The sequence below is a fragment of the Heptranchias perlo genome, unplaced genomic scaffold (assembly GCF_035084215.1).
Source record: "Heptranchias perlo isolate sHepPer1 unplaced genomic scaffold, sHepPer1.hap1 HAP1_SCAFFOLD_275, whole genome shotgun sequence".
Classification (NCBI taxonomy): domain Eukaryota; kingdom Metazoa; phylum Chordata; class Chondrichthyes; order Hexanchiformes; family Hexanchidae; genus Heptranchias; species Heptranchias perlo.
Window position 1 is genome coordinate 1 of NW_027139287.1, and position 20,008 is coordinate 20,008.

At 46.8% G+C, this 20,008-nt stretch overlaps 1 protein-coding gene and 1 non-coding gene across 2 annotated transcripts; both read left to right on the forward strand.

The window, feature by feature from the left end:
- The first annotated feature begins 10,824 nt into the window (after positions 1 to 10,824).
- On the forward strand, positions 10,825 to 16,192 carry LOC137310780 (zinc finger protein 84-like). Its single transcript, XM_067978401.1, has one exon. The coding sequence runs from the start codon at positions 11,172 to 11,174 to the stop codon at positions 12,573 to 12,575; it is 1,404 nt and encodes a 467-aa protein (XP_067834502.1). The 5' UTR covers positions 10,825 to 11,171; the 3' UTR covers positions 12,576 to 16,192.
- Positions 16,193 to 16,340: 148 nt separating this feature from the next.
- Positions 16,341 to 16,414, forward strand: trnat-agu (transfer RNA threonine (anticodon AGU)). Its single transcript has one exon. It is a non-coding gene; the product is annotated as a tRNA-Thr (tRNA).
- Positions 16,415 to 20,008: the final 3,594 nt, after the last annotated feature.

Genomic DNA, 20,008 nt, shown 5'->3' on the forward strand with positions numbered 1-20,008 from the left:
AGAGTTCCAGATTCCCACTCCCCTTTGTGTGAAGAAATGCTTCCTGACATCACCCCTGAACGGCCGGGCTCTAATTTTAAGATTATTCCCCCTTGTTCTGGACTCCCCCCACCAGAGGAAATAGTTTCTCTCTTTCGACCCCATCAAATCCTTTAATCATCTTAAACCCCTCGATTCGATCACCCCTTAATCTTCTACACTCGAGGGAATACAAGCCTCGTCTCTGCAACCTGTCCTCGTAATTTAACCCTTTTAGCCCCGGTATCATTCTGGTGAATCTGCACTGCACCCCCTCCGAGGCCGATATATCCTTCCTGAGGGGACGGTGCCCAGAACTGGACGCAGTGTCTCCAGATGGGGTCTGACCAGAGCTCTGTCCAGCTGTAATATAACTTCCACCTCTTTGTATTCCAGCCCTCGAGATAAAGGCCAACGTTCCATTATCCTTTTTAATGATCTTTTTGTACCTTTCCACCATTGGGAGGGTGGTGTGGGGAGGGAGCTGTGGGGGACAGTTCCGGGCTGGAGCCAGGGTGTAACCTCTCTGTTTCCCCTCCCCCAGGTGACGGACTCCTCCGGACACATCCTGTACTCTAAGGAGGAGGCGACTAAGGGCAAATTCGCCTTCACCACTGACGACTACGACATGTTCGAGATCTGCTTCGAGAGCCGCCTGCCCCCGGGTGAGTGAGTCCGAGGGGGGGGTCCTGGGGTACGGGGAGGGCTCGGGCAGAAATAATAATAAAAGGGAAAATAGCTCACTGATAAGAAAAAGGGATGAGAGCAAAGTCCAGGTCACAAATAGTGTCACAGGTAATATAAATACTTCAGGTTCATCAAAAAAATACAGGAAATAATAAAATAACTGATTAAAAAATAATACAGCAGTGATGAAAAACAAGTGTGATATATTTAAGAAGTGAGAAAAACAGCATCAGAACCTACGAATTAAGAGCAGGAGTAGGCCATTCGGCCCCTCTGCCATTTGATAAGATCATGGCTGATCTGATTGTGACCTCAACCCTACTTTCCTGTCCATCTACTGTAACCTTTGACTCCCCTGTTAATCAGGAATCTATCTAACTCAGCCTTAAAAATATTCACTGACCCTGCCTCCACCGCTCTCTGGGGAAGGGAGTTCCACAGACTCACCACCCTCTGAGAGAAAAAGTTTCTCCTCATCTCCGTCTTAAATGGGAGACCATTTATTTTTAAACTGTGGTCCCCGAGTTCTAGTCTCTCCCACAAGGGGAAACATCCTCTCAGCATCTGCCCCTTCGAGTCTCCTCACGATCTTTAATGTTTCAGTAAGATCACCTCTCATTCTTCTAAACACCAGTGTGTACAGGCCCAACTTGTCCAACCATTCCTCATAAGATAACCCCCTCATCCCAGGAATCAGTCGAGTGAACCTTCTCTGAACCGCCTCCAAAGCAAGTATGTCCTTCCTTAAATAAGGAGACCAAAACTGCACACAGTATATTCTAGATGTGGTCCAGTAGGTCTGTTGCCCAAATAAGAGTTCTACACACAAGTGCAGATAGCATAAGGAATAAAACAAGTGAATCAGACAGTTAAAACAAGTATAAAAGGACTGTTAGCAACATAGCTGCCAGACTGGGCCTGCGGCAGGTGATGAGCAAACCAACACGAGGGAAAAACCTACTTGACTTTGCCCTCACCAATCCACCTGTCGCAGATGCATCTGTCCATGACAGTATTGGTAGGAGTGACCACCGCACAGTCCTCGTGGAGACGAAGTCCCGTCTTCGCACTGAGGACACTATCCAACGTGTTGTGTGGCACTACCACCGTGCTAAATGGGATAGATTCAGAACAGATCTCGCAGCTCAAAACTGGGCATCCATGAGGCGCTGTGGGCCATCAGCAGCAGCAGAATTGTATTCCAGCACAATCTGTAACCTCATGGCCCGACATTTTCCTCACTCCACCATCACCAACAAGCCAGGGGATCAACCCTGGTTCAATGAGGAGTGAGGAAGAGCATGCCAGGAGCACCACCAGACGTATCTAAAAATGAGGTGCCAACCAGGTGAAGCTACAACACAGGACTACATGCATGGTAAACAGCAGAAGCAACATGCTATAGACAGAGCTAAGCAATTCCACAACCAACGGATCAGATCAAAGCTCTGCAGTCCTGCCACATCCAATTGTGAATGGTGGACAATTAAACAACTAACGGAAGGAGGAGGCTCTGTAAACATCCCCATCCTCAATGATGGCGGAGTCCAGCGTGAGTGCAAAAGACAAGGCTGAAGCGTTTGCAACCATCTTCAGCCAGAAGTGCCAAGTGGATGATTCGTCTCGGCCTCCTCCCGATATCCCCACCATCACAGAAGCCAGTCTTCAGCCAATTTGATTCACTCCACGTGATATCAAGAAACAAGATTGGGAGTGTTAAGAACCTCGTCCCTCTCTACAACCTCTCCCCTCGCCTCCAGTGCTTCAATATCCTTTCTGTAGTGTGGGTCTCTCAAGTCAACAATGGATTTACTACATCTTTGTCCGATCTTACAGACCGTCTCTCTCTCTCTCTCTCTCTCCCTGCCCAGATCGCCAAGGCGGAGAAGCTGAAGCCACTTGAGGTGGAGCTGCGACGATTGGAGGATCTGTCAGAGTCGATCGTCAATGACTTTGCCGACATGAAGCAGCGAGAGGAAGAGATGAGGGACACCAATGGTAGGAGCACCCAGCACAGGCTTCAGTCTGCAACACCCGCCCCTTCTCCACTTACTGCTCTCGGTCTCGGGGACCCTGTCTCGTTCCTCGGTCAGCGTCACTCACCCCTCCGAGTCAGAAGTTTGTGGGTTTTAGCTCCCTCCACCTCCCGGGACATAAGCCCCTCTCCCCTTCTCTCCCCCATAGCACGAGCCTCAGCTTCATACGGTTATCCAGTTGTCCTGTGAAAGATGCAGTGGGCTCTGCTTGAGGCACTTTGTGGCAAAGCATCCCTTGCCCCAACTGCCCTCCACTAGCCCTCGGAGTAAAGAGGGGTGGTCTAGGGCTTGGGTACCAGGGGACCAGGGGTTAAAAGGACTGCAGGACTGATCCCCAGTGTCAAAGGGACTTAGTTTTTTAAAAACGTACATTTATTTCGCCCCTTCCACGATCTCGGGACGTCCCAGATCACTTTATAGCCAATAATGTACTATTTTGAAGTGTAGTCACTGTTGCAATTTAGTAAACGGGCAGCCAACTTGCACACAGCAAGATCCCACAAACAGCGTTGTGATAATGACCAGATAATCTGTGTTTTAGTGGCATTGGTTGAGGGATAAATATTGGCCAGAACACCCAGGGGAGAATTCTGCTCTTCTCCCATTAGTGTCCGTGGGATCTTTTATGTCCACCTGAGAGGGGCAGGCAGGGACTCAGTTTAACGTCTCATCGGAAAGACGGCACCTCAGACAGTGCGGCACTCCCTCAGTACTGCACTGGGAGTGTCGGCCTGGATGAGGTGCTCGAGTCTCTGGAGTGGGGCTCGAAGCCACGACCTTCTGACAAGGGGGCCTTGTAGAGGCAGATAAGATTCTGCATATTTTCATTCCAAGTTTGACTGCAGGATAAGGGAAGGTGTGTACAAACTGGGGCGAGTGTGGGCAGGATGGAACACCCGGAGGGGAGGCTCTCAGTCGGGTAGCGGAGGGAAAACACAGAGTCCTTTCATGGGCCGTTAGATGGGGTGCTCCATGGGCTGGAGGCCTCCATTCATCTGAACCAGGGAGTTGGAGTCAGAGGGCTGGGACCTTTCTACACCAGAGGGCAGAGTTGTGGAATAAGTTTTTGGGGAAGGACGGTATAAACGGGGTCCAGAGACAGAAGGGATCATTTGAAGCCCCTGGGATTAAAGGGACAGTGGCTGCATGGTTACAAAATTGGCTAAGGGACAGAGAGTAGTGGTGAACAGTTGTTTTTCAGACTGGAGGGAAATATACAGTTGTGTTCCCCAGGGGTCAGTATTAGGACCACTGCTCTTTTTGATATATATTAATGACTTGCACTTGGGTATTCAGGGTATTTCAAACTTTGCAGATGATACGAAACTTGGAAATGTAGTAAACAATGTGGAGGATAGTAACAGACTTCAGGAGGACATAGACTGGTGGAATGGGCAGACACATGGCAGATGAAATTTAACGCAGAGAAGTGGGAAGTGATACATTTTGGTAGGAAGAATGAGGAGAGGCAATATAAACTAAATGGTACAATTTTAAAGGGAATGCAGGAACAGAGAGACCTGGGGAGTGCACAGACACAAATCCTTGAAGGTGACAAATTGAGAAGGCTGTTAAAAAAAGCATACAGGATCCTGGGCTTTATTAATAGAGGCATAGAGTACGAAAGCACGGAAGTTATACTAAACCTTTCTAAAACACTGGTTAGGCCTCAGCTGGAGTATTGTGTCCAATTCTGGGCACCACACTTTAGGAAGGATGTCAAAGCCTTGGAGAGGGTGCAGAGGAGATTTACTGGAATGGTACCAGGGATGAGGGATTTCAGTTATGTAGAGAAACTGGGGTTGTTCTCTTTAGAGCAGAGAAGGTTACGGGGAGATTTAATAGAGGTGTTCAAAATTATGAAGGGTTTTAATAGACTAAATAAAGAGAAAGTATTTCCAGTGGCAGAAGGGTCGGTAACCAGAGGACACAGATTTAAGGTAATTGGCAAAAGAACCAGATGGCGATGAGGGTTTTATTTTATGCAGCGAGTTATGATCTGGAATGCGCTGCCTGAAAGGGCGGAGGAAGCAGATTTAATAATAACTTTCAAAAGGGAATTGGATAAACACTGAAAGGAAACATTTGCAGGGCTATGGGGAAAGGGCAGGGGAGTGGGACTAATGGGACAGCTCTTTCAAAGAGCCAGCACAGGCACGATGGGCCGAGAGGCCTCCTGTGCTGTAAGATTCTATGTGGTGGGATTGACCTGTTAGAAAGGGACAGGGTGTCAGTTGTGGACAGAGTGATGCTCCCATGAAAGGCCTGCCATGTCCCTGCTCTCACCTGAGCTGTTTAGCGAGAGTGGATCCAGGATGGGGATTCGGGGGAGGGAGTGACCCCAGGCATCGACCAAAGGCCAGACTCGGAGCAGCAGTGACCCAGGAGCAGGGAAACGGTGCCCGGGGCAGCAAGGTGAAAGGAAGAGGGAGGGCTGCCTTCAGTGAAGTGATCTTAGTGCAGATTGAATCCACTCCTCCAACCTGTTTGATGAGCCCCTCTCTCTCTCTCTCTCCCTCCGTGCAGAGTCCACCAGTGCTCGTGTCCTGTATTTCAGCATCTTCTCCATGTGCTGCCTCGTCGGCCTGGCCACCTGGCAGGTCTTCTACCTGCGACGCTTCTTCAAAGCCAAGAAGCTCATTGAGTAACGACGATGTGTGTGTGTGTGTGTGTAAAACGTTGGCCCGTGTGTGTCTGTCTGTGCCTGGAGAGTGTTCAGTGGGTGGGGTTAATTTACAATAATGTCTCTTTATATTAAATGGGGTGCTTTGAATGTTTAAACTGCAGGTTGTGTTTTAATTCGTAGCATTGCAGTCAGTAATTGGCCCCCGGTCGGTGTTTCAGACCAGTCTGAGGGAGTCCTGGAAACAATCAGTATCCTCAGACATGCCCTGGATCAGGAGGTGGGACCAATAGTGTTCGCTGCCCTGAGCTTTCGATGATTGATTGATTGTTTTCGGAAGGTACTGGGATTAATTCCACCCGGCCCCGTTGCTCCCCAGGAGAGAGAGAGAGACAAACGTCCGAACTTCTTTGGGAAAAATCTAACGTTTGTAGAAGTTCCTCTCCAACTCATTTGCCGGTGTGATGCTGCACAGTGTCGAGTGGATTCCTGGAGGAATGCTGCAGGGAGGGAGAGTGCACTGGGGGCTGCATTTCCTTCACTGTGTTGGACTTCACCTGATGGTCATCAGGCAGAGCTGGTGACAGCCGCTCCACCCTGACCCCGCTGCACCTTGAACCTCGTCGGATCGTACAGCACAGGAGGAGGCCGTTCGGCCCATCGTGCCTGTGCCGGCTCTTTGAAACAGCTCTCCAATTAGTCCCACTCCCCCCCTGCTCTTTCCCCGCGGTCCTGCAGATTTCTCCCCTTCAAATATTTGTCCAGTTCCCTTTTGAAAGTTATTGCTCAATCTGCCTCCACCGCCCATTCCAGATCAGAACAACTCGCTGCGTAAAGAGAGAATTCTCCTCCTCTCCCATCTGGTTCTTTCCAAAATTAGAGTAAATCTGTGTCCTCTGATCGAACCCTGCTCCCCTCTAACCCTCGCCCCCCCCTCGACTCCCCCCCCGGGCCTGCCCCTCGCCCCCCGGGCCTGCCCCTCGCCCCCCGGGCCTGCCCCTCGATCCCCGGGCCTGCCCTTCGATTCCCCCCAGGCCTGGCCCTCGCCCCTCGCACCCCCACCTTAGGCTAACATTCTGCGGGCCGCGATTATCCCCGCTATCAAACCTCGCGTCATCCGAGGGCCCCCGGTGGTCCTGCTCCCCCTGGGTGAGGCCACAGCAGCTCGACTGGTTCTTTAAGGCAGGGCCGTGTCCTTGTGACAGTCAGTCCAGAATAGTTTCAGTGAGCAAAATGGGGTTCACTTTTCCCCTCTGTGTTGATCCACCAGCACCAAGTTAAATGGCTGCATCAAACACTCTGTGAGAATGTGATGTGAGGGTTCTGGACTGTTTTGACAATGAATCCGGGTGGGTAATTTGGGGCCTGTATCTGACATTGGAGACTCCAGTTTGATCAGTGCCCGTTCACAGTCTGTCCAACACCCTGATTTAAATGTGCTGCTCGTGTGAAGGTTGCCAGTCAGACCTGCTGTGTGATGCCCATCTTGACCAGGGGCTTTACGTGCTTTTAATAAGTTCTCTGCAGCGAGCAAGTGCAGCTCTCCCCGTGTCTTTCAACACCGCATGGCGTGGGCCCACTGCAGGCCCAGGGGAGGTGCGGAGCCCGAGCAGTTCGACCCTCGGAGCTTCAAGGCAGGGACAGAGTGAAACTTGTACCGTTTGGGCGGATCAAACTTCGAAAACTCGCCTCTCCTCCTCCTGCTCCCTGCGTGAGTGGCCAGAGACTGCGGCCTCTCCCTGTCCCTGTCTAAACCATTCCAGTCTTTGGGAATGTTTACAAACTCATTCCAAGAATAAAATTAATTTTCAACTGAAAGCTGGAGTCGGGAGTGTGTTGTGTCAGAACAGGGCTTGGAATTTAATCCGGAGAAGTGTGAGGTAATGCATTTGGGACCAGCAAATAAGGCAAGGGAGCACACAATAAATGGGAGGATACTGAAAGGTGTAGAAGAAGTGAGGGACCTTGGAATACATGTCCACAGATTCCTGAAGGTAGCAGGACAGGTAGATAAGGTGGTTAACAAGGCAAATGAAATTCTTTCCTTTATTAGACACGGCATAGAATACAAGACCAGGGAGGTTATGCTGGAACTGTATAAAACAATGGTTCGGCCCACAACTTGAGTACTGTGTACAGTTCTGGTCACCACATTACAGGATGGGTGTAATTGCACTAGAGAGGGTACAGGGGAGATTTACGAGGATGTTGCCAGGACTGGATAATTTTAGCTATGAAGAAAGATTGGATAGGCTGGGATTGTTCTCTTTGAAACTGAGGAGGCTGAGGATTGATTTAATTGAGGTGTACAAATTTATGTGTGGCCGAGATAGGCTGGACAGGAAGGACTGATTTCCCTTAGCAGAGAGGTCAACAAACAAGGAGCAGGGCATAGATTTAAAGTGATTGGTGGAAGGATTATTGAGGAGCTGAGAAAACATTTTTCACCCAGAGGCTGGTAGGTGTCTGGAACTCACTGCCTGAAAGGGTGGTAGAGGCAGAAACCCTCAACTCATTTAAAAGGTACCCGGATATGCACCTGAAGTGCCGTGACCGACAAGGCTATGGACCAAGTGCTGGAAAGTGGGATTAGACTGGGTGGCTCATTTTCGGCTGGCGCGGACACAATGGACTGAATGGCCTCCTTCTGTGCTGTAAATTTTCTATGATTCCATGATTCTAATTAACACTAAGCAGGGTAGTTCAGGGATCATGAGAACACTACTGAAGAAAAGTAACTGCTGGGAACCAAGCAATGAGTCCTTGTAAACCACAGATTAGGGAAGTTCCAGCTTCAGGAACAGAGATGGATCACAACAGGGTATAAAAGTGAGGGGATACTGAAGTAAGGGGCAGTTGGGACTGGAGACACCGGAGATCAAGCTCAGGGAGTCCGTGGTTCCATCCAGAGGGCTGATCTCGTCTACACGGGGGATTTGCATGTTTACTCTGGTATGGGAGAGGAAAGAGAATTTGCTCATATATTTCTTAATGAGGTATTAAAGTTGCTGACTCTCAGACTTGTTAATTAATAAGACAATGCATTATTTAGAACCTTCCATCCCTAAGTCTCTCTGCTGCTCTACTTTTAAACTTTGACCATTTAGTTTACATTTCATTTCATTTTTCTTCCTCTCAAAATGCATCACGACACATTTCTCTGCATTAAATTTCACCTGGCCCATTTACTAACCCGTGGACGTCACAATGAAGTCACTGACTCCTCTTCACAGTTCCCCACGCTGCCAATTTTGGCGTCATCTGGAGATTTTCACCTTGTGTCCCACATACCCAAGCTCAGATCATTCTCTATATTGAGGTTAGCAATGGTCCCAACACTGACCCTGGGGGACACCACTGTTTACATCCCTCCAGTCTGGAGAACATCCATTAACCACTACTCTCTGTTTTCTGCCCTTTACACAACTTCCGATACACACTGCCTCATTCCTTTTAATGCGGTAAGTACTAATTTTATCAACAAGCCTCCTGTCCGGCATCTTACCAAACACCCTTTCACAATCAATGTTGACTACATTCCCTTTATCAGTGGACTTGAGTTATCTCAAATGATCCATGTTGGCTGTTCTTAATTAATGTGTTTTTCTAACAAATGTTGAAATGTTTGCTCCACCTCATCTAGTTTGATCTGTTTCAAGACGCAACAGAAAGGTCGAGTTGTCTCCTGGAGTTTAAGATCAATTAGGTTTTAAAAATGATGTTTCAGACAATGAGGGACATCTGGGTTTAAACCCGCCCATTCTATGCCACAACTCCCGCCCCTCACACACTCCGATTCGTTGGAGGACCAACTCACCCTGTCACCCCTCCAGTCAATTTGCGCTCCTCCTATTGGTCCGGAACTCTCCTTAATCACCAGGGCGGGATTAGTGTTGAGACTGACATCCTGAGGTGCAGTTCGAAAATAAACCTGAATTGAACCCGTCGGTTGCAACATTTAAAAAAACGAATTTAATAAAAGTTACCAAAAAATATTTTCTGGAGTTCACCAAAGTGGTGGAGCGTCTACGCTGTGTGTTTGTGCCGGTTTCAATGGCACGAAGAGCTGGGGTTTCAGTTTATTTTATTTTCCTTGGTCCAAACGCGCTCTCCCTGCTTCCAATGTCTTTGTTTTTCGGCCTGATATTAAGATCATCAATGGCGGCTGCATCACCCAGCATGCAGCGCGGTTCAGATTGTGCCCCATCTGAATCAGTGGAGCCCAGTGCGCAGGCGCAGTAGTGACTTATTATCAGTCAGTGTGTCCTGAGCATGCGCGGCCAGTCGAGGCTGCGGGAGGAGCGCGTTCGGTGCAGGTCAGAGGATCGGAGCAAGAGGCTCAATAAACCCCGGGGCCCGGGTCCGGGCTCAGGCCCAGGCTCAGGCTTTACAAACCCCGAGTGCGGCCCCAGACCCGAATATAAAACAGTGAACATTATCCCCCCCTCACTACCCGCCGGGAAATGAAGGGGAAATGGGGCTCGGTCAGGGAGCGTCTGTAAATGAAGGAGAAATGGGGATCGGTCAGGGAGCGTCTGTAAATGAAGGAGAAATGGTGATCGATCAGGGAGCGTCTGTAAATGAAGGAGAAATGGTGATCGGTCAGGGAGCGTCTGTAAATGAAGGAGAAATGGTGATCGGTCAGGGAGCGTCTGTAAATGAAGGGGAAATGGTGATCGGTCAGGGAGCGTCTGTAAATGAAGGAGAAATGGTGATCGGTCAGGGAGCATCTGTAAATGAAGGAGAAATGGTGATCGGTCAGGGAGCGTCTGTAAATGAAGGGGAAATGGTGATCGGTCAGGGAGCGTCTGTAAATGAAGGAGAAATGGTGATCGGTCAAGGAGCGTCTGTAAATGAAGGAGAGATGGTGATCTCTCTATCTTCAGTCATCCAGGGAGCTCTAGCTTTGGATGCTGTTCCTTTCCTCCTCGTGGGAATCTGTCCACTCTGTACCCAAACCCACCCCTCCTTGAAGGCCTCCCACTGTTCAATTACTGTTCTGCCTGCCAATTTTTGATACCAATCCACCTGGACAAGATCCCTTTTGAACTCACTGGAATTAGCCCTCCTCCAGTTAAGAATTTTCACATTTGACTGTCCCCTGTCCTTTTCCATAACTGTTCTAAACCTAATGAGATTATGATCACTGCTGCCCCACTGAAACATGCTCCACCTGCCCCACTTCATTCTCCACACCGAGCCCACTGCTGTACTCACACTCTCTCACACTCACACTCATACTCTCTCTCACACCCTTTGACTTATGGTTTAGGGCCACTGAAAGATGATTCGATGGATTCGGATTTCAGCACAGGGAGGAGGGAGAGTGTGTGGGACGGGGATTTACAGCTTTGAGTAATGAGAGAGGAAATAGTGTTCCATAGAAAGTAGAGTTATCTGATCTGAATTTCTATCCTGTAATTACAGTGATAACTTTTATAAACTCCTTTTACAGGGGAGGATTTGCAGAGGGAAACTCAAACCAAAGATCACGTCAAGATCTGACAGAGTCACTCGATTCATCAGGACCTGAATATCATCGGCCTTTGAATGTGGAAGGAGAAATGTTTGTCTGTTCTGTCTGTGGGAGAAGATTTCAAACATCAGTGTGAGTGGAAAAGCACCGAGACACACACACCCGAGTGAGAGTGTTCCAGTGCACTGACTGTGGAAAGTGCTTTAACCAGTTACACAGCCAGAAAAAACATCGCACCGTTCACAGAGGGGAGAAACCGTACACGTGTTCTGTGTGTGGACGAGGTTTCAACTGATCGTCCAACCTGGAGAGACACAAGGACACCCGGACCATGGAGAAACCGTGGAAATGTGGGGACTGTGGGAAGGGATTCAATTCCCCCTCCAGGCTGGAAATTCATCGACACAGTCACACTGGGGAGAGGCCGTTCACCTGCTCCGTGTGTGGGAAGGGATTTGCTCAGTTATCCAACCTGCTGACACACCAGCGAGTTCACTCTGATGAGAGACCTTTTAAATGTTCTGACTGTGAGATGAGGTTTAAAAGCAAAATTAATCTGCTGATACACCAACGCACTCACACTGGGGAGAGGCCGTTCTCCTGCTCCGTGTGTGGGAAGGGATTCACTCAGTCATCCACCCTGTTGACACACCAGCGAGTTCACACTGGGGAGAGACCTTTTAAATGTTCTGACTGTGAGAAAAGGTTTAAATGCAAAAGGAATCTGCTGACACACCAATGTACCCACACTGGGGAGAGGCCGTTCTCCTGCTCCGTGTGTGGGAAGGGATTCACTCAGTCATCCACCCTGTTGACACACCAGCGAGTTCACACTGGGGAGAGCCCGTTCACCTGCTCCGTGTGTGGGAAGGGATTCACTCAGTCATCCCTCCTCCTGACACACCAGCGAGTTCACACTGGAGAGAGGCCGTTCACCTGCTCCATGTGTGGGAAGGGATTCACTCGATCATCCCACCTCCTGACACACCAGCGAGTTCACTCTGATGAGAGATCTTTTAAATGTTCTGACTGTGAGAAGAGTTTTAAAAGCAAAAGTAATCTGCTGACACACCAACGCACTCACACTGGGGAGAGACCGTTCATCTGCTCTGTGTGTGGGAAGGAATTCACTCGCTCATCTGAGCTTCTGACACACCAGCGAGTTCACACTGGGGAGAGGCCTTTTAAATGTTCTGACTGTGAGAAGAGGTTTAAAAGCAAAATTGAACTGCTGAAACACCAACGCACTCACACTGGGGAGAGGCCGTTCATCTGCTCTGTGTGTGGGAAGGGATTCACTCAGTCATCTCACCTCCTGACACACCAGCGAGTTCACACTAATGAGAGACCTTTTAAATGTTCTGACTGTGAGAAGAGGTTTAAAAGCAAAATTGAACTGCTGAGACACCAACGTACCCACACTGGGGAGAGGCCGTTCATCTGCACCGTGTGTGGGAAGAGATTCACTCAGTCATCCATCCTGCTGACACACCAGCGAGTTCACTCCGATGAGAGACCTTTTAAATGTTCTGACTGTGAGAAGAGGTTTAACAGCAAATTCAATCTGCTGACACACCAACGCACTCACACTGGGGAGAGGCCGTTCACCTGCTCAGTGTGTGGGAAGGAATTCGCTTGGTCATCAAACCTTCTGAAACACCAGCGAGTTCACACTGAGAGACCTTTAAATGTTCTGACTGTGGGAAGAGATTTAAAATCAGAAACAAACTGCTGAGACACCAACGTACCCACACTGGGGAGAGACTTTTCATCTGCACCGTGTGTGGGAAGAGATTCACTCAGTCATCCATCCTGCTGACACACCAGCGAGTTCACTCCGATGAGAGACCTTTTAAATGTTCTGACTGTGAGAAGAGGTTTAAAAGCAAATTCAATCTGCTGACACACCAACGCACTCACACTGGGGAGAGGCCGTTCACCTGCTCAGTGTGTGGGAAGGAATTCGCTTGGTCATCAAACCTTCTGAAACACCAGCGAGTTCACACTGAGAGACCTTTAAATGTTCTGACTGTGGGAAGAGATTTAAAATCAGAAACGAACTGCTGAGACATCGACGCACTCACACTGGGGAGAGACTTTTCACCTGCTCCGTGTGTGGGAAGAGATTCACTTGATCATCCCACCTTCTGAAACATTAACTTGTTCACACTATTGAGTGACCTTTTAATGCAGTGACTGTGAGAAGAGCTTTAAAAGCAGAAATGAACTGCTGTCACATCATTGCATGCCCATTGGTTGAGAGACTGTTCACCTGCTCCGTGTGTGGGAAGGGATTCACTCAGTCATCACACGTGCTGAGACACCAGCGAGTTCACGAAATGAGCAGGTCCAACCAGCCGGTCTGTAACACAGGCCAGTGACTCAGTGCAGCTCGTGACCCAGTCACTGGGCTCCGTTATAGCCTCTCCTTTGAGTAACACACAAAGAGAAATTGTAAATCTGAAACAGAAAGAGATAATGTATAACACTTCATATCAACCACCAGTTTTTCCCTCTTTCCGGCTTTTGAAACAATCTGTTTCACAGTTTGTCAAACCCGAAACAGCCTCTGGGATTTGCTGATTGAGAATTTCAGTGGAAATTGGGACCGTCATTAAGTATCGGAACAAATATCCCCGCTGAGGTTTCGGGGTTGTTACTGGTTTATTTATATCAGTGAGTGACCAATTTTAAACTAGGTGAGGGTCGAAACCTAAGGTAAGAGCCTGGGATAGACAAGAGATTCTTCAATGTATCAAGTTAAATTACACTGATTCCACCAACACTGGACATCACATCCCTCAAACATTGTTACCTGTTACTGTATAAAACTGGTGAGGGTGGAAATGGGAAATAACTGAAAAAAACTTCATTGTATCAAAGTTAATTCTGATCATTATTATTATACAAACATTCTACAGCCGGTCCCTTAAAAAGGACCCAATATCAAACCAGTCCCCAGTCCTTCGGCCTGTGCCTATGTTGTGATTTGCACCCGCTTCTGACTGACTTGGTATCAGACGCACTCCCGTCAACAGTAAACGGATGGAGCCGGATCCATAAGAGAAAAATGAGGACCGAGCTCCGCGGTTCTCCCAGAGTGCGGGAGGCGGAGTAACAGCAGCAGACAGAGAGATCTCTCTAAACCAGCCGCTGCTGCCGGAGAGAAGCGAGTCCCGTTCCGAGCCGTGTCTGTCAGGCGCCCGCTGACCCTCTCTTCACTGAAGGGGACCGATTCAGCACCAACTCACACACCCACCATTGGATCATTGAATCACCTTCAACACCTGAATTACATCACCACTTAATCCTCTATACACGAGGAAATACAAACCTTGTCCACACAACTTGCCCTCATAATGTAACCATTTTAGCCCCGGTATCATTCTGGTCTTTCTGCGCTGCACCTCCTGCAAGGCCAATATATCCTTCCTGAGGTCTGGTGCCCAGGACTGAATGCCGTGCTCTAAATGTGGCCTTCGCAGAGTTTATAGAATTCTAACATAACTTCCACCCTTTTGAATTCCAGTTCCCTTGAGATTAAGGCCGACATTCCATTAGCCATTTTAATTATTTTTTGCACCTGTTTGCCAACTCTTCGTGATTTCCCGAATGATCTCTGCTCACCCACAGTTCCTGGCTTCTCACCATTTTGAAAATACTCTGATTTATCTTGCTTCGGGCCAAAGTGGATGGTCTCACACTTCCCCAGATTGAAACTTTGAACAGTCTGGGGCTCTTTTGTATCGAAAATAGAAGTCCTGATATGGGACTTTAAGATTATGCAAGGGTTTGATCGGTCAGATGTAGATAAGGTGTTTGTACTTTTGGGAGTGGGGACGTCAGAACTTAGGGCCATGAATATAATAGTCATCAATAAATCCAATCTGGCATTCAAGAGAAACATATTTATCCAGAGAGGCGTTAGAATGTGCAGCTCGCTCCCACAAGGAGTCGTTAATGCGAATCGCATGGATGCATTTACGGTGAAGCTGGATAAACACATGGAGGAGAAAGGAATATTCGGGTTTGCTCATCGGGTTAGATGAAGAGGGGTTGGAGGAGGCTCGTCTGCAGCATAAACACCGGTATAGTCTGGTTGGGCCGAATTGCCTGTTTCTGTGATGTACATTCGATGTAATTCTATGTAAGTTCCATCTGACACAGTTTTACCAACTCACTGAATCTCTCAATTTCCCTTTATAACTTTATGCTCCCATCTACACTACTCACTGCACCACCTAACTTGGTGTCGTCAACAAACCTGGATATACCGCTCTCTATTCCTTTATCTGCCTCATTTATACAGATCCCTGGGGGACACCACTAATCAAATCCTGTCAATTTGAGTACATACCCATTAACCCTACTCTCTGTCTCCTACCTCCAAACCAACTCCCTCCCCATGTCAATGGGTTGCTATAAATTCCACGTGCTCTCATTTCTGTTCACAGTCTCTGATGCTAAACCTTAACGAATGTCTCTGGAAGTCAATGTACACATAACACCCATAGACACTCCATTATTTACCACGTTAGTTACATCTTCAAAACGGTCAACTAGTTTCGTTAGACTTGACTTACACTTTACAAATCCATGCTGGCTCTCTCTGATCAATTCATGTTTATCCAAGTGCTCAGTCATTCTTTCCCGAAAACAGATTCTGGTCACTTCCCCACAACAGACGTCAGACTAATAGGTCTATAATTTCCTGCTTTATCTCTCCTACCCTTCATATAAAACGGAATGACATTGGCAATTTTTTCAATCCATGGAACAATTCCTGAATCAAGAGAGTTTTGAACGATCATGACTAAAGCATGTACAATTTCCTCACCTATTCCCCTTCGTCCCCTGGGATGGTCACCATCAGGTCCTGGAGATTTGTCTATCTTTAGTCTAATTGTTTTCTCCAATACCATTATTTTACTTACACTGAATCCCCTTGATTTATTTTCAGTTTTCCTCGTGTCTCTGGTTTATTATCCTCATGCTTTTCTGTGAGTATCAGCAACTCTGCCATTTCCTGATTTTCAATTACAATATCACCTCCATCTGTCTTTAAGGGCCCACGTTACTCTTAGTCACCCTTCTTTCTCTTAATGTACGTGTAAAAACCTTGAAAGTTGTCCTTAATTTCACTCACAAGTTTTTCTCGTTTTCCCTCTTTGCTCCTCTTACGATTTTTTTTTAGTTTCAGCACCAAAATAAACAACACTTCGCTGTGAAATTTGCTCAATTAGTTCTTCAGTGTCAGAGCGAGAATTGTCCATCCCGAATTTATTTAAAGTAACAAACAGAAGCACAAATATTCATTCGTGTATCAAAGCACTGATGGACACAGAAAGATAAACACAGCTTGAAACACAGTCAGTATCGGGATTCACAGGGAAACGGGCAAGTGAAATAGACAAAGATCAAACAGTCTGAACCCACAACAGAATGTGACGTGTAGCTGATAGATATTAATGAGAGGAGGTGAGAGACAGCACCATGAATTGGCACCGTGGCTTAGTTGGTTAAAGCACCTGTCTAGTAAACAGGAGATCCTGGGTTCAACTCCCAGCGGTGCCTTTGTGTAATTCATGGTGGTTAGTGAATTTGAGAAGCACACAGTGCTGTGTTTTGTTCAGGATCCAACACGGAACTGATCAGGAGGTCTCTTCAAAAATGCCTTTTCATTGTGCAGTCAGCCCTCTCATCGAATGTGTCCGTCACACGTTCTTGTTTCTGGGCTCGTTTAGGTCGGGGTATAATTCTTGATTCGAGGGTCATACCCTGGAGAATCCCTAATTTGGAACTAGACTTTTGATCCTTGAACTGCGGTTCAGACTTTTGCAAAGAGGAAAAATAAATCCCCAAATCGCTCCACCTGAATCTCACGCGGTCTCGGAAGAAGTTCAGGTCAAACAATCAGGACTTTAAAGGCACCTCAATGACCTGCACTTTCATTGAACGAGCTTTGCTTACAATTGCATTCGACCTTGAAACCACTCTGGGCTTTCATCTCACTGAAGCAGAGTGTGGCCGCTCTGTATCTGTGAGCATGTCGGTGACGAGGTTAGCTCTGATATTGGTCGCTTTCAATTTTTAAGATCTCACCAAGCTCAGGGAAAAGAAACCGAGAATCGAATTGTCCCTGTAAGTGATGAATTGAAGGGATTGGTGCTCCAAGCAGATCTGGAAAATGCACAGTGCGGTCGCTCAGGAATTCCAAATCCACCCTCTCGCCACTCGGCGATCATATTAACTGAGCTTCACTCTGGCCCAGTGTCACCGCGCTGAAATCGAGTATTTCTCCGGCACGTTTCTCTTAACTTCACAGTTGCTGGTTTAAGAGTGAAGACCGGCTCGTTGGATTTTCACTCCTGCAAGTTTCAACCATTCATTTTGCAAAAGTGAACTGATAGTAGACAGCTGTTATATGGGCTCCTGCAGTCTCAACGTTTAGCTCATGGAATTACACATTTAGCATCGGGCTTTTCCGCTTGTCTCGGTGGCGCAAAAGTTTGATGATTCGAGTCCTTATTATATTTTTCCTCAGGATTCATCGCCTCAAAGTTCCAGGGTTTCAATGTGTGCTTTGTCTGCAAGAAAATGTACCGTGATCATTGCCGGCTGAGCAGGGCTGATATTTCACCATTTACCCTGCAGTCGGAAATCAGGCACATGAATCATATAAAGGAATGGAACATTGGCTTCAGGGAAATCACAATTCATCTTGACAGACAAACCCCTGAAAGGCCCGAAGGGAGGTCACACTCGCAGTAAGAGAGCTGGTTCGCTGTGACAGAGAGGTTACTGCAGTGAGTGAGACCAGACTGTTTCTATTTTCAGAGGATAAATGTCACACCTTTTATTTTGGAAAAGCAAAACGGTGGGGATTTTTATCACAGCCCGATGCCTTTAGTGTTGGATTAGATGTTCCCCGTTGCGTTACTTTCATCTTCATCGGAGAACCGGTTCGGGCGTTCCTGTGATAAACGGCGACAATTGCCTGTTAATGTTAAATTTAACAACGGCTGCGCTGAGTTTTTAATCCCACTCTCAAGATGCAGTCTGTAAAATGATGAAATTTCATCACATGCAAAGCACAAAAATCTTATTAAAGTTTTGACTGTCTCTCGGTAACCACGTCAGCATCTCCTTCAGTCTGAAAGAGAAAGTTATCGGTTGATTAATGGTGATTAAAACAGTCATTCAACTACGAACGGTTTAATTAGCTTCATGTAATTATTTATTAAGTTCATAACTCGTGTTAAAGTTAATTCCCTGATTGGGAATGGAACCACCCGGCGGTGGGAGCACTGAATTTTCTCCGACAGGATTGCGCACGGGACACCATGGGACACTGATTCTCTGATGGTTTACTGGGTAAAGGCCCTGATCCCTGGTCTGTGCTGATTCTCTGATAGTTTAGTGGGATTCATTCTGTATCTCTCAGTCTCTGGTACAGTGTGCGAGTGTGGGATTCATTCTGTATCTGTCACTCACTGATACAGTATGTGAGTGTGGGATTCATTCTGTATCTCTCAATCTCTGGTACTGTGTGTGAATGTGGGATTCATTCTGTATCTCTCAATCTCTGGTACTGTGTGTGAATGTGGGATTCATTCTGTATCTGTCATTCTCTGGTACAGTGTGCGAGTGTGGGATTCATTCTGTATCTCTCAATCTCTGGTACTGTGTGTGAGTGTGGGATTCATTCTGTATCTGTCAGTCTCTGGTACTGTGTGTGAGTGTGGGATTCATTCTGTATCTGTCAGTCTCTGGTACTGTGTGTGAGTGTGGGATTCATTCTGTATCTCTCAAACTCTGGTACTGTGTGTGAGTGTGGGATTCATTCTGTATCTGTCAGTCTCTGATACTGTGTGTGAACTTGGGATTGATTCTGTATCTTGTTAGCAGTGTGTGTGAGAGTTTGTGATTCATTCTTTATATGCAGTCTCTCATACTGTGTGTTAGTGTGGGATTCTTTTGGTATCTGTCAGTCTCTGTTTCTCCATGTGAGTGTGGGACTAATTCTGTATATACAGTCCCCAGTACTGTATGTGAGAGTTGAATTCATCCTAAATATGCAGTTACTCATACTGCATGTTAGTGTGGGATTCATACTGTACCTATCAGTCCCTGGTACTTGATGAGAGTGTGGGATTAACTCTGTGTCTGTCAGTCTCTAGTACTGTATGTGAGTTTGGGATTCCTTCTGTATCTGTGAGTGTTGGATTCATTCTGTGTCTGTGTGTCTCTGGTACTGTATCTGAATATGAGTTTCATTCTGTATCTGTACGTAATTATTCTCTCAGATTACATTATTGCGTTCAATACTTTAGCTTTAATATCTTAATGTTTGAAGAGTTTTACTCCTAATTTAATTTGTAAATATGGACACACTTTAGGATTTAATGTTGGAGGTTTTAATCAGATAATTTGTGTGCTTTTTGGACTACTATTAAATCTGTATCTCTGTGAGTACTATTGTGGATGATAATGAATCTTTCAAACGGATAAGGGAACATTTTTGAATTGGTTTGTAATGTGGAGATCAGTCTGTAGAAATGGAATTGATACTGTATCTTTCAGTCTAATATTGTATGAGATTTTTGGACTGGTATATAATGTGTATCTCAGTCTGCACTAATAGAATTGATACTCTATCGTTAAATTTCATTCAACGAGTGCATTCTGAACAGGTATCGAATTTGTTTCTCAGGTTTACTATCTTTCAGTATTTCTCAATCGATACTGTACGTGAGGTTTGGATTTGTTTGCAATTTGTAGCAAATGGTTCACTTTTCGAATGGATATTTCATGTATTAAAGTCATGTGTGAGAGAGTTCTGGGATAGTATTCAATTGGAATCTCAGGTACATTATTGGGATTCATTCTGTCCCTTTCAATCGGATACCATGTGTGATTTCTCTCTGGTATTTAATTCGTAGCTATGTTGCCCTATTGTGAGATTGACACAGTGCCTTTCAATCTGAGAGTGTGATTTTGGACTGGGATTTTTGTATCTACCTGTCAGCGGGACTGAGTTTGGGGGAAATGGAACAGTGTCTGCCTCACCCGCTCTGTTTGAATGTTGGATTGAAAGTGTGTCTCTGGAACTTGGGATCATTGTGAGACTGACTACTTCTACTGTCTGAGACTGTGGAACTGATGACC

Excerpts from the sequence above, each read along its gene's own strand:
- LOC137310780 (XM_067978401.1), top strand. The coding sequence starts at position 11,172 with ATGGAGAAACCGTGGAAATGTGGGGACTGTGGGAAGGGATTCAATTCC.